At 32.0% G+C, this 16,092-nt stretch overlaps 1 protein-coding gene across 1 annotated transcript in view; it reads left to right on the forward strand.

Moving 5' to 3' along the window:
• LOC133881376 (uncharacterized) overlaps positions 1–15,807 on the forward strand; it is a 55,218-nt gene extending 39,411 nt beyond the window's left edge. Inside the window, exon 9 of the mRNA XM_062320290.1 lies at positions 15,346–15,807. Within this exon, the coding sequence (XP_062176274.1) occupies positions 15,346–15,422 (77 nt within the window). The 3' untranslated portion in view covers positions 15,423–15,807. The remainder of the gene's footprint in view (positions 1–15,345) is intronic.
• Positions 15,808–16,092: the final 285 nt, after the last annotated feature.

Below are 16,092 nucleotides of genomic sequence, written 5' to 3' on the forward strand. Positions count from 1 at the left end.
TTTTCTTTATTATTATTATTATTATTATAAGGGATATTGTATTATTATTAGCGTTGATGTGACACTCTGGTTTCCGTCAATATTTCAAACCAAAGTACAAGGTAGGAAATTATTTGTCATTTATACTTATCATTAGGAGTTTTTAGCTATTTTTTAAACCCTAAATAACTTATTGCATATCAGTGTAATTATATAGACTGATTTTGTATTTTTTTTTAAAAAATAATAATAATAAAAAAAAAAGCAATAAAAAAAAAAAAACATTCATTAGGTTTTCATCTCGTTAAAAATTAGTATATATTGATAAATATTTCGTCAACAAGTTGACAAGTCAACCTTGTAAAATTACAATTACGTCATAAAAAATAATAAAATTACAAAACGCAAAATAAAAACCAAAAGTAAACAAAAACCTCATGTGGGCCGAGGCCAACCTCCACCTTTACCTTTACCTTTACCTTTACCTCTACTTTCCCCTCCACCGCCTCATAAATCGGGCAGAACTCCCGTGGGTGGTCTATACCTTCCCTTAGGAATCTCTTTTTTTTTGGGGGGGGGGGGGGGGTCAATAAACCCTTGTTTGCTTTTATATTTTTTGCAAATAATTATTTTTTATGATATAATTGTAAATTTATAGGAGTGATTTGACAACTTGTTGATAATGTTTCTACCACACCAGCAATTTAGATGAAAAAAATGATTAGATGGGCTTATATTTAAGGTGTTCAAAACTTGAAGAGTGATTTTTTTTTTATTTTTTTTTATTTTTTTTAAGGAAAATGTAAGGATTAATTTTTAAATGCTTCAAAACCCAATAATTAATTTTCTATTTTTCCTTTTATTTGAAGGAATCTATTTCAGGCACAATATTTAATTTTCTTGCTTGGAATGCATAGGGTAGGCAACATATTGAAAGAAGAATAATATTATTTTGTAAATTGTATAAGATTACTATACAATTTAATTATATGAAAGTGAAAATTAGTCATTGAATCAACATTTATAAAATAATAATAATAATAATAATAATAATAATAAACAACCAGGGTTGGGTTTTACTATCATGTCAATCTAGTTTTATATTTGTTGTATATCAGTATACTAAATAGCATTTACTCTCGAAAGAAACACACCGCAATTTGTTAAAAGACAATTTGGTAAAGATAATTATTTTTACGGAATGAAATCTACAAAATAAGTAATGCTATATATTACACTATTATCTTATGTACTCTTATTCTACTAGGGTGTGTTTGGGATTGCGATTTCGTAGATAAAAAGTGCGATTTTAAACCAAATTGCAGAAAATGAACCGTTTGGAAACTGCGTTTTTAAAAAATTGCGATTTGAAAATGCAGAAAAGTGCTTATTCAAATTGCAAGCAATTGGATGCTTTTTTGAAAATGCAATATTTTAAAAAGCTAATCTGCGATTTTAAAGGCCAAAGTGCGATTTTACCAAACGCCTAACTGGGTTTTTAAAAATCATTTTTTTAAATCGCACATTTTAAAATTATTATTTTTAAATCGTACTTTTTGAAATTGTAAATCCAAACGGACCCTTAGAAGCTATCACGTCTATGTTTAATGAGATAGAGAAGGAATGAAAGGTAAACATTACTCCTACAAAATATTATATGCCGGATCAATTCACCCAATTTTGCATTATTTTTGCACGTCTTTCAATAAAAACCCGGAAAGGTCTTTAAATGTCCAGGAGAACGTAGAGAAGATGAATAAAACGCTTTTTATTGACCTTTTAAATGTCCGACTCTTCGGCCATTCATTCACTTTCGGGATGTGTGGTTTCTGGGAAGCATGTATGGGAACTAAGCCAGAACACTGATGAGTATTTTTTTTTTTTTTTTTTTTTTTTTTTTTTTTTTTTTTAAAAAAAAAAATCATTAACGAGGAAATAAGTTAGTTTTCACACTTATTTCATTATTTATAATGTCAATTACATGAAAATAAAATAAAAATATATAAATCACTTAAAATACGATGTTGTCCGCACATGCAGATAACGCTCAGTAAAAATTATTATCCATATATTCGAATGTGACTAACAATTTTAGGGTATGCAGATGTAGTTAATAACGGTATTCACTTACTTTTTATGTATAATATATATTTTATATATTTGGTATGTATATTATATTTAATAAATTCACAAAAATGATTTTTGATGTTTAATACCAAAATGACGTCAATTTGAAAAATGTATAAGTTATGTTATATACTTATATTAGTTTGGTTTGCGGTGTTGCTTTATTGTGTAAGAATTGTGCAAAAATGTAAAAATAATGTGAAAAAGATTTGGGCTTAAAAAAATTGAAACAAATTCAAAACACACCCAAAAAAAAATGTTCTAAATTATATTCAAAATCATTTAAAATATGGCATAATAAAGACATAAGAAAGACTCAAAAGAGTAAAAAATGCCTAAAAGACTATTACCTAATATGCGAATAGTAAATAATAACCGTAATAACTATAGAAATTCGGTTAGAAAAATTATAATGTAAATACATATATTTAAAATTAATATTCGGATTTTATAAATGTTACTGTGTATATATATTACAAAAAAATCGCTGTCAAATTCACATCGCCCGTACACCTTAGGAAGCTTATCTCGCTCTCTAGTAGGGTGCAATAATTTTCAAATATATTTCATGTTTTTTTTTTTTTTTTTTTTTTAAGTACAACGATAGGAAACAAAATAAAAAATAAAAAATAAAAATCAAGGAACAAAGAAAGATGCAGAAAACTTATTTCCTAAACAGGGTGGAAAGGAAATCGGAAAATAGGATGGAATGAAAATGGAACTATAAATAAATCAGACTTTGAACCCATAAATATACTAAGGCAGTAGGCATTATTAAATCTACCCATAATAATTAATATACCTACCTATAATATAATTATTACACTAGGCATTATTATTCGCTCTTGGTTTGATGAGTACGGTGTGGCCATACGGTCTCTACAAAGCATTAGACATGGGGAAATACGTCCCCCAACCGGCTTTTGTATTAAAGAAAAAGCTAATTTTAATGCAAAAAGTTATTTGATGTGACATCAAATGACTTTTTGCATTAAAATTTAATTTAATTAATTAAAAGAGACTGCTGAGAGATGATAAAACGTCCCCATGTATTTGTGCTCTTAGACATGCGATGGCTTTCCTACTCAGGGTAGTGATTGAGGGGATCCTTGACTGGCTCCCTCTTCCCCTTTTCAATATAAAATCCCATTTTATTCAAAAAGTAGAAATAAAATAATATAAAAAAAAATAAAAGCGTAATAAAATGAGGTTTTATATTGAAAAGTGGCGAGAGAGCCGGTCAAGGGTCCCCCCAAATCACTACATGGTCAATGTCAACAACTTTAGGCCTTATTTGGCAAGCCCCTCCCCTCATATTGCGTGAAAATTTTTTTTAGGTGATAGTAAAATGTGATTAATGGAATATAAAGTTGAAATAATTATATAAAAAAGTAAAAAAAAAAAAAATTGTATTGTACTAGTTTTTTTTATTTAAATAATAATAAAAAAATATTGAAGTGATATAAAAAGGAAAAAAAAAAAATTAAGAATGTTTTAAAGTGAGAATTTTTAGAGAGATGAACATAAAGGAAGAAGAGATTCCCAAACGGAGCCTAACTCGGTCTTGGAAAGGCAACTCTCAGAGAAGCCGTTGTCCTCATGACTCTAATTGGAGATTCCGTATCTCGAATAATTCCCTTTTTGTGGTCTCTATCTATACAAACAGACATACCTCTACTTTAATAAAAGAAGACAGTTGGTGAGAGAAGCTGCTTTGATCTTTCTTAAGTCAATTGCTTTGCCGTTACCTGCGGCTTGACATTGGAATGTTATGCCGATTGTACTCGCCTTTATCTCTTTCTACCAAATAAAAAAAAAAAAAAAAATTCATAATTAGCCTTTTAAGTTTTGACTTTAGTCCTTTAAAATGTTTCTTACAATTCTCACACAACTTTTGTACAACTCTAACTACTTTTTGTTATGATCAACTATTGGATTTGTTTTCCAACATGTGGGTCCTAAATATTCAATGACTGATTTTAAAAGAAAGTTGTTAGAGTTGTGTAAAAGTTGTACAAAAATTGTGTAAGAAACATTACTCTAAGATTTTTATTTCAAAAATAACGACATTAGATTTTGCTCAATCACCCATCCAGGAGATTGTAGGACAAAAGTGGGCACCTCCACTTGGGGGTCTTCTGATGTGGTTAACCTGTTTCAATAAAATTATATGGCTATAGACGCAATATAGCATTACTTTAAGCACATAGTACATACATATATTTAATCAAAACTTTTTAACTTTCAGGTCGTCAATGATATTGATGACGTAATTTCGCATATATATTCTATCGTTCTAGGAATTTCCGGAGCCACCCATACTTTGAAATGCCTTAATAAATAACAAAAGGCAAGCAATATGAATAGGACAATAGCATGATTAACATCCTAATCATATTTCTAATTTCGCTCGTGCTTATGCTGCTATCCCTCTATCCATTTTGGTCAGAGATGGTTTACAACTCACTATCAATTACTACATAATAACACACTAAACTTAATTCCCGTGTTAATCTGTTCTACGAACGATCACAATTACGATAAATAAGACAATAATATTGATAACATTTATTAAGCTTTACTCTTTTACAAAAGGCATCTTAAGGAAAGAGATTCACTCAATGCTTATAAAGCCCACCATCCTGGTATACCTTGACAATGTAGGACTCTTAACACGTCCACTCATGTGTGGTACTATTGTTCAAACACATGTACAATGTGAAGAGATGTCCAATATTGTCTAAGATCCTGAAGCTTTGATATTATAATAAAATTCATTGAACCTTACTTCTTTATAAAATGCACTTTAAAAAAGGAAGTTTTTTCAAAGCTTATAAAACTCACAACCTATACATACTTTTGACAAAATAAAACTCTTAACAAATATCAAAATTTATGTTATTCACCAAAAAAATTCACTACCAAATATACATGGAATACAAAATAGTAAATTCACCAGGCAAAACTCCTTTTTTTTTTCATTGTACTCCGCCCCAAACCGAAAACAACTCTGATCTTTTCTCTCCCGTGCGGCCTCAAAAGTCAAAACAAGAGAAAATAAAGGCTTTGCAGATTTTGTTTTTCTCTCATCTTTGTCTGATGTTATTTGTTTTATATTTAAGGGATAGTTGCACATGTGGTATGTCATAATTATTTTTCACTTCATATTGTTTAAAAAGTTTATAGTAAGTCCTTATAGTTAGCAATAATTACAAATCGATCCCTACAGTCAAATTCCGTTAAAAATTTTAACAGATTCCGTCAAATGTCACGTCAGCACCACGTGTCACCAATAAGATGGCGACACATGCCCATCTTAATAAAAAAATATAAATTTTTAAAAAAATAAATAAATATACTTATTTTTTTAAAAAAAAAAAAAGAAAAGAAAAGAGGGGGCAAGGGGTGGCCCCTTTCCAATGGGGGTGGCCGCGCGCCACCCCCGGCCACCCCTTGCCCCCATTTTTTTTTTTTTTAAAAAAAAGAATATTTATTTATTTTTTAATAATTTTTTTATTATTATTAAGATGGACACGTGTCGCCATCTTATTGACGACACGTGGCGCTGACGTAGCATTTGACGGAATCTATTAAAAATTCTAACGGAATTTGACGCCAAGGATCGATTTGTAATTATTGCTAACCACAAGGACCTCCCATGAACTTTTTAAACCATATGGAGTGAAAAATAATTCTGGCATACCACAGGGATCAACGGTGCAATTATCCGTATATTTAACAATGAGCAGTGATTCTTGTACAACAGTTATGCACAATATATGCATGACTGTAAATATATGAAGTGAAATTTATGTGGTAGAACCCACTTTATGGTTCCATCCCATGTGTATACACTCTTAACAACATGTGCACAATTGTTATATAAGAGTTATTTCTCTTTGACTAATGCTATGGAGTAATAGAGAAACGTTTCATGCACAATAATTGTACAAATTTTGTATAACAAATTAAGGGTGCATTTGAAATTGTGATTTCGTAGACAAAAAGTACGATTTTAAATTAATTCGCAGAAAATGGATCGCTTAAGAATTGCGTTTTAAAAAAATTGCGATTTGTAAAAGCAGAAATTGCTTTTTCAAATTACAGGCAACTTGGTGTTTTTTTGAAAACGCAAAGTTTTAAAAGGCTAACCTGCGATTTTGCCAAACGCTTAACTGCGTTTTTAAAAATCATTTTTTCAAATATCACATTTTAAAATCATTATTTTTAAATTACACTTTTTGAAATCTCAAACCCAAACGGAGCCTAAGCTGATGTGGAAATAATTTTTAATGTGAAAATCATTTTAGCTTTGTTGTACAAAGTGTGTACAATTATTGTGTAAGAAACATTACTTAATGATATATACCATATTGAGTAATAATTCACTACCACTTAAATATACAACTTTTCACCAGCTTGCCTATATGGCAAAATGATCCCTCACATTAATTTATTTTAAAAAAATATAAAAACTCAAAAAATAGTGGGGGACTACCTTGCCACATAGGCAAGGTGGTGAAAAGTTGTATCTTTGGGTGGCATTGAATCATTACTCGTACTATATTTTTATCTTACAATGTTGATGTGACAGTACTAATTAATCTTTAGAAATTTATTTTAATAATGACTTTATAAAAAATTTATTAAAACTGTCACGTTAATATTTTAAAATAATAATAATAAAAAATTATACAGCACTAATTATACATCTTCTTTCTCTCAACTTTGTCTGATGCTATATATTTCAAGGGAGACTAACATGTCATTTTATGAAGGACTTCAATATTATAGCCGGGTCCCATCGTGACTTTGTGAGAGTGAAAGTCATATGTCAACTGAATCATTTTGCAAGTATTTTAATAAAGAGAATTTAAATTCTTGATGGTCATTTAATCAAAGAGATAGAGGAAAGCAAATTCGGATCCTCCCACCTATCCCGAATCGGGCATTTTATTGAGAGCATCCAACAGGAATTGCAATGGTTTAGATCATCCAGTTTTATTTATGCTTCTAGAGAGTCAAACTTAATTGCTCATATACTAGCTAAAGAGATAGCTGCTTCTAAATTCTAATATAGATTCTGTTTGGTTGGAGAATATTCGTAGGAATATCTTTAGACCCTAATTTGGGGTCAGTTTTTCTTGAAATTTATGAAGATTGATATGTTTGTTAAATAAATAAATAATTTGGGTCTAACTTGAAAAATATAAAGTGACTCCTAATTTAAGTGTGTCTGAGATCAACAATTCATTAAAATATAAATGCGAAAAAGTAAATGAGACATATTTTGGTGACGAATTGTAAACTCATATCCAAGAGAAAAATTACTCCGGGACAGCCAAACCTAAGAAATTCACTAACAGAAGAAATAGCTAGTTACAAAGCAGTCGTACTCACATATCCTTGATGTAGTATTCATACCTTTAACTCTACCACGTACCTATACTTGAACGCATCTCAACCAGACCTCCTGTTTGAAGAGTTCTTTAATGGACTCATTTAACTTAGGGCTCCTCTTTAAGCTAGACTTTAACCAGTTGATCAAATCACACAAATAAAAACTTTAAGAGAGCTAGCAAATATTATAATCTCTTCTTAAACACCATCTCTTAGCACACAAGAACTCAATATTGAATTCTTACAAAATTACAAGCACAAAGCCCCTTGAAATAGGCTTTTAAAATCTTAATTCTAATCAAATTCGGATTTACATAGGTGGCGTCTGGACAGTATGCAGGGAAAACCGACTTTGACATCTGCAAAATTGCCAGAATCTTCCTTGTCTCATAATCTTTCCTTTCTTGATCAGTATATTACAGATTTTGCCTTGTACAGTTATTTCCATGTTGGAGAATTAATGCTGCAATAATATCTGAATATCTTCTGAAATACGGTATCCCTGATTAAGCAGTGCACATATAAGGAATCTTTTTGTCAGCAGAATAAAAATCAATTAGGAACAATTAATTATGCAAAATATTTTTCACATCACAGATATTTTCTTTCTTGATTAATATATTTTGCAATATTTTCACCATTCAGCTTTTTCATTTTCTTGAAGGATATTCTGCAGTATTCTTTCTTTCTTGGCTCTTTTCTTTTCTCGAAAAATGCTCTGCAATATTCTTCCTTACTTTGTTCTTTGCTTTCTTGAATAAAGTAATTAAGATTTTACACTGAATTTACTAATAATTAAAAACCCAACATAACTGTAATTAGAGTCTTTGATTAACCACTTCAATATATATATATATATATATTCTGATCAATCATTTCAGCTGTTGTTATCCAATTAGTGTTGTATTTTCTTGGCAAAGAATAGAGATCTTCTTAGGTTCTGTTGTCGCTATTCTTTGGGATCTCTTTCTGTCAATTGTGTTAGCCAGTTTTGTTGGCTCTGGTTTTAGGGGGTTTTTCACCTCCCTTTTCTGTATTGGCCGTTGGCCTCTTTTAGTTAATATCAGTAGCAGATGCTACATGTTCGAAAAAAAAAAAAAAAAAAAAAAAAAAAAAAAAAAAAAAAAAAAAAAAAAACTGTAACAAACATGGCATTGTGTTTTACGGTAGACAAAAACATTTTCAACTAACCAGGTTTTCTTCCATCGTTAAACACCCGAAAATACTAAAAACAATTTACAAAAACAATTTTATGCCGAAATAAATAGTCTTAATCAAATGAAAGAAAGAAAGAAAAAAAGGGTTTGCCCAAGGTCAAGCTCCGTCTCTGCCTCTTTCAAACTATGCCCTATGTCTTTGAAGCGAAGTTTCATACTCCTTTCAAATTGGTGCTTGCTGTTAAAGTATTTTCAAAATTAATATGTATATAAATATTTATTTTGTGCCTTAGGAGCATTTTCGTTTTTCTGCTTTCGATTTTATTTTCTAACAATCTTAAGAAATTATTTGCCCCCACCAGAAAGGTATGCAAAAAGGTTACAGCAAATATTTCTCCAGGATACAATGGAGCCCAGAAACCTCTGTTTGTTTAATCTCGTTTTGCACTAACGAAAAAAATTAAACCCGAACACTCTCAGATTTTTCTATTATATCAAGAGACAGACAGAGACTCTTTTTAATTTTAAAATACAGAAGGTATCAGAAAAAGCATTGAAGATAAAATAAATTTTATTATTTCTTTTATTAAACACTGTACAACGGTTATTTCTATATATTTCTGATAACTGGACAGCAGTTACTTCTGTATAATATTTAAATAACTGCTAATCTAACCGTCCATAACTGCTTCCATAACAGTCATAAACTGCTGTTTCAACAGACACTTTATTTTTGCTTCAATGGCACCGCAATCTCTGAAAGAACTTGCTGCTGATTTCATCAAACTCGAAAGGTTTGATGGTTCCTCATTCAAGCGATGGCAGAAGAAGATGCATTTCCTCCTTGCTGGACTGAGGGTGGCTTATGTGCTTACAACTCCCAAACCTGAAGCGCATGAGAACGAGACAATTGCTGATACTCGGACAAGGATGAAATGGGAGCAGGATGACTACATCTGCAAGGGACACATCTGCAATGCTATGGTGGATTCTCTGTTCGACATCTACCAAAGCAAATCAACAGCCAAAGATGTCTGGGATGCACTCGAGGCTAAGTATCTTTTAGAAGATGCTACAAGTAAGAAGTTCTTGGCCTCTAAATTTATGAATTACAGAATGGTTGATGCTAGACCTATTGTTGAACAATTTAACGAAATTCTGCATATTTTGAGTCAATTGCTGTCTCATCCATCATTGATAAACTTCCTCCCTCCTGGAAAGAACAGAGAAAGATTCTGAAACACAAAAAGGAGGAGATAACTGTTGATCAGTTAGGCCAACACTTTCAGATAGAGGAAGAATTGAAAATCAAAGAAAATGAAGAGCAAGGAATTCTGTCCTCGAAAGTGCATATGGTGGAGGAAGGAAAGGAAGGGAATTCTTCAAAGAAGCCCTCTCAATTCAAAAAGCTCAATCAGAAGAAGAGGAAGAACTTTAAGAATCAAAAGCCGGACCAGAACCATGAGAAGAAGATTAAGGGTGGTTGCTACTATTGTGGCAAGCCAGGCCATTTTAAGAGAGACTGCCGTTTTCTGAAAAAGAAACAGCAGGATTCTGACTCGAAAGAGTTTGTGGCAATGATTTCTGAGGTTTTTATGCTCGAGGAAAAGGGTTCGTGGTGGATTGATTCATGTGCAACCAGGCACATATGCAAGGAAAGGAGTTTTTTCAAGACCTTTGAAACGGTGGAAAATTGTGTTCTCTTTATGGGAAATTCTTCCACTGCTGTTGTCAAAGGCAAAGGAACAGTGAATCTTGAATTCACTTCTGGAAAAGTTCTGTCTTTAACTGATGTTTATTTCGTACCTGAAATTAGGAAAAACCTTGTGTCTGGAGGTCTTCTTAATAAATTTGGTTTTAAGGCTGTCTTTGAGTCAGATCAGTTTGTGCTGACCAAAGGAGGTGCTTTTGTTGGGAAGGGTTATCTGTTTGAAGGGATGTTTAAGTTGAACCTTATTAATAAAGTTAATAATTCTGCTTATTTGATTGACTCAATTTCTTTATGGCATAATAGATTAGGTCATGTTAGTACTAGAAGAATGCATGATATGGTTGTTTTAAATTTGATTCCTAAATCTGTAAATGATATGATTGATAAATGTAGAATTTGCATGCAAACAAACATTACCAGAAAACCTTTTCCAAAAATTGATCGATCTTCAATTTTGTTACAACTTGTACATAGTGATGTTTGTGATATGCATGGTAATCCTACAAGAGGAGGCAAAAAGTATTTTGTAACTTTCATTGATGATTTTTCAAAATACTGTTATGTTTATCTTATGTTTTCAAAAGATGAAGTTCTGGAAAATTTTAAAGTTTATAAAACAGAAGTGGAAAATCAATGTGATGTTAGAATTAAATGCCTCAGATCCGATAGAGGAGGAGAATATTATTTTCCTTCATATTGTGAATCTGTAGGCATTATTCATGAAACATCCATTGCATATACTCCACAACAAAATGGAGTTGCGGAAAGGAAAAACAGAACTTTAGTTGAAATGGTAAATTCCTTGCTTTGTAATTCTGGACTAAACAAAAGTTTTTGGGGAGAAGCTATTCTTTCTGCGTGTTATATTTTAAACAGAATACCTCAAAAGAAATCCAAGGTTACTCCATACGAATTATGGAAGAAAAGAAAACCCAACCTTAGTTATTTTAAGGTGTGGGGGTGTAGAGCTATTGTCAGATTACCTGAGCCAAAAATCAGGAAATTGGGACATAAAGCTATAGAGTGCATTTTCTTAGGTTATGCACAACATAGTAAATGTTATAGGTTTTTAGTAGTCGAACCTAATCTTTCTGTTGAGGTAAATACTGTTATAGAATCCAGAGATGCAGAATTTTATGAACATAGGTTCACATCAATTCCATCTATTAATGATAAGATGGTGGAACCTATAAGAAATAACATTGAATTTGGTGAACCAAGTGAACCTTCTGAAATAAGGAGGGGCAAAAGAATGAGAAAAGAAAAATCTTTTGGACCAGATTTCATTTTATATTTGGTTGAAGGATCTAGAGATTCATCTTGTAAGCAAAAGATGATATCACCTAATATAGAATCGGATCCTTTGACATATGAAGAGGCTATGAAGTCTCAAGATTCTGAATTTTGGAAGGAAGCCATTAATGATGAAATGGATTCTATAATAGGTAATAACACGTGGATTTTAGTAGACTTACCCCCTGGTTCCACTCCTATTGGTTGTAAATGGATTTTTAGAAGAAAATTGAAAGTAGATGGAACCATAGAAAAATTCAAAGCAAGGTTGGTTGCTAAAGGATTTAAACAAAAAGAAGGTTTGGATTATTTTGATACTTATGCTCCTGTTGCTAGGATTGCTACTATTAGAACGTTAATTGCTTTAGCATCTATTTATAAATTTGATATTCATCAAATGGATGTTAAAACTGCATTTTTAAATGGTGAGCTTGAAGAAGAAATTTATATGCATCAACCAGAGGGATTTGTTTTGCCTAATCAAGAACGTAAAGTTTGTAAATTAATTAAATCTCTCTATGGTCTTAAACAAGCTCCTAAACAATGGCATGAAAAATTTGATCAAGCTGCAATTGCAAATGGTTTTAAAATCCATGATTCTGATAAATGTGTTTATAGTAAGTTTTATAAAAATCAAGGAGTCATTATATGTTTATATGTTGATGATATGTTGATTTTTGGTACTGATTATGATAGCATTGTTAATACTAAGAATTTTTTGTCTTCTAATTTTGACATGAAAGATTTGAGTGTAGCTGATGTGATTCTTGGTATTAGAATTATTAGAAATAATGGAAATTTAATTCTTACTCAATCACATTATATTGAAAAAGTTCTCAAAAGGTTTAATCAGTTTGATAGTAAACCTGTGACTACACCTTTTGATACTAGCATGAAATTATATCCTAATACTGGTAGAGCTGTAGACCAATTACAATTTGCTAGAGTTATTGGTTGCTTGATGTATGCAATGACATGTACTAGACCTGATATTGCATATGCAGTAGGTAAAATGAGTAGATATACTAGTAACCCTAGTCATATTCATTGGATTGATGTACAAAGGATTCTTAAATATTTAAAGAAAACCATTAATTATGGAATTTTGTATAGCGGGTATCCTACAGTATTGGAAGGATATACGGATGCTAGTTGGATCACGGATAACGATGATCACAAATCAACCAGTGGGTGGATATTCACCCTTGGTGGAGGAGCTATTTCCTGGGGTTCTAAGAAACAGACCCTTATTACAGACTCTACCATGGCGGCAGAGTTTGTGGCATTAGCTTCTTGTAGCAAAGAAGCGGAATGGATAAGGAATTTATTAATGGAAATTCCTTTGTGGCCTAAACCTATGCCTCCTGTTTCTTTACATTGTGATAGTCAAGCAACACTGTCGCGGGCTTATAGTCATATTTATAATGGCAAATCGAGGCATATTGGTTTAAGGCATAGTTATGTAAGGCAATTACTCACTGATGGAGTAATTACAATTAATTTTGTGAGATCTGTTCAAAATTTAGCAGATCCATTAACTAAAGGACTTGCAAGGGATTTGGTGTGGAAAACATCAAAGGAGATGGGGTTAAAACCTTTAGATCACCAATAGTGGAAACTCAACTCAACACTTAAATTATTAAGATCTTGAGTTCAATGAGCTAAAGTACACTATATGATGTGATCGCAAGCACCCATATAATATTAGTTTTTAAACTAATAAACCATCTCAACGCTAAGGTGCTTGGAATCTGTAATGTTAAAATGGAGGTTGTGCCTTTTGCACTTAATAGGCTTATAACAGATTTATGTTGAAGTGTATCAGTTACAGGGCACTTTTGATAAGCTTACCTATATGAGTGTCGGAGGTGGTGCTGCCTTCTATGAGACTAAGGTTTTGTCTCTAGAGCGCTCATGAAACCAGGATATTGACACAAGGCCAATCCACGTGTCGGCTTCTAGAACTACTCAAAGAGAAGAAAAAGCATGTGTGAGATGTGCCCGGCTAGTCAAATAGGATAACTGGTTCAAAGCTTGTCTACCATAGTATTCTGATTAGCTCTGACATATTATCACTAAGTAAAGGTTCAAGTCCTCAAGACACCTTCATTTATGCATGCTTTTTCCTATTATAGTCAAGTTGTGTTTTGATTTTGAAAATGGTGGGGGATTGTTAAAGTATTTTCAAAATTAATATGTATATAAATATTTATTTTGTGCCTTAGGAGCATTTTCGTTTTTCTGCTTTCGATTTTATTTTCTAACACTTGCTTACATAGAATGAAAAATTGAGAAGGTGCTTCACTGTTCCTTGTCTTCCTTTTTTCATTAGATAAATTAAATAGGATGACTACAGAGGGGGATGCCACCAAAGGTTTTTTTTTTTTTTTTTTTCCCTCTCTCTCTCTCTCTCTCTCTTGATAAGGAAAAAAAAAAAAAAAAAAAAAACAAGAGGCGAGGAAGAGAAGAACCAAGGAAAAATAAAAATAGAAATGTAAACTAAGTGCATCCCTAGTGAACTCTATTATTTAGGATAAATCTGGTTAAAATATTCACATTTTTTAGTTTAACTAGCAACTTTACAAAAGCACCACACGATAAACACTCTAAATCTCACTCCATTTTATTTAAATATAATTTTATTCTAACTTTATTCTTTTCTTCTTTTTTTTTATTCTCAAAATCACCCCACAAACCAAGAAAGAGTGAGGAAATGAGTGAGAGTGAGAATATAATATAAAAATGTATGAAAATGAGATAGAGAGGAAGATTGTTTCTCCAAATATGAAGTACAAATCTGACAAGTATTATAATAGAGAAAGAAAAGAGAGCTTGATAGATGATGGATTTTGTGAATTTTAGCCAAAATTTGGCTAAACATCACTTTTGGAGAGCTTAATGGGGATGCTCGGGGGGTTTGGCAAGAGAAATGCTAAACATCCCAAATTTTTTTTCCAAAAGTTGGTTCTCAAATGATGTGTCACAATCCCATGAGATTGTGACACATTTTTCAAAATGATAGATCACATGAGGTGTTGACACATCATTTGGGAACAAACTTTTGAGAAAAAAATTTGGGATGCCTAGCATTCTCCGTTTGGCAAACCATAGAGGTGGTTCGTTTATGATTAAACCAAACTGGAAAAAAGTCTGGTCCAATTTGAACTAGTTTTATTTTATACCCAGTTTGTCTGGATGTTAGAACTAGTTTGAACTACAATGCAGTCTGTTTAGACTAGTTTGAAATTTATTTCAGTTTTTGTTGAGCTTATCTAGACAAATGTCTACACAATTAGCCAATAATTAGTCATTAAAAATTGAAAAATAATAATGATAATTAATATTTTGAAATCTAGACCATAAAAATAACAGAAGTTGCCCCCCCCCCCCTCTCCCCCAAATACCATCCTACATCTTTTCTTGTTTTAGTCTCATAGTTGATTTTGGTGAATCCTATAAAAGAATCAAATATTAAAACAAAAATTTGGACGGAATATGTGTGAAATGGATACATTTTTAGCTAGTTTTTGTGAGAATATATGTACGAAAATCAAATTTAAGAAGTTTGGGTAGAAATGTGCATTTGAAAGAATCAAAATTAAAATTAATTTTGGGTACGAATATATCTATTCCAATTTTGAATGTAAAAGTATCAAATTTAGAATCACTTCTTGACAGGGTTGTATTTTCGGTTGAAATGGGATGGTGTTCAAACTCCTGAAATGCAGTCTAGGCAGCGGGCCTCCCCTTTCTGACTGGACTGACTTGTCGAAGGGTCAATCCCCTCTGGAGCATGCATAGAGTGGCGCTTGAAAACGGGCAAGTTTACAGGTTGCTGGTGTGAAATCGGAGGAGACTGGACTTGGGTAAAAGTAGGTAATAAGGGAAGGGATTGCAGGAGTTGGCAGGCAAGGGAGAAGGTTGTTTGCCGTTTCTGGGGTCCCATACCGATGTTGCGTTGTTACAACCTTCCTTCCACAAAGAATCGTGTAGCCCTTGATATTATATACATTTCTGCTCTTAGTAGAAAAGAAAGGAAATTGTAATTCCTAGACGTGCCTAATTTTTATCAATCTCCAATTTTATAGGAAAAGTTGGGTCTAAAATGGATGCTTGATTTTTCCAATATTTTCCTTGAATGATCTTAATCCCACTATAATCTATACCATTTTCTACTAATACTCCACCTTCTACAGTCTTATTAATACCAATTGCATTCCACCACCCCCATCATTGCAATTATATTGTTTCTGCCTCCTTCGCTACCAATTCATTAGTGCCTGTATAATGTTGCATTTAAGCAACACAGATCATGATTCTTTCTTTTGGATAAGTAACCAAAAAGAAAAGAAAAGAAAAAAGAAAAAAAAAGAATCATGAGCTTTGTTGCTTGAATGCAATTTCAGTTGTGTCAGATTAATTTGT

The sequence above is a fragment of the Alnus glutinosa genome, chromosome 11 (assembly GCF_958979055.1).
Source record: "Alnus glutinosa chromosome 11, dhAlnGlut1.1, whole genome shotgun sequence".
In the NCBI taxonomy this organism is placed as follows: Eukaryota; Viridiplantae; Streptophyta; class Magnoliopsida; order Fagales; family Betulaceae; genus Alnus; species Alnus glutinosa.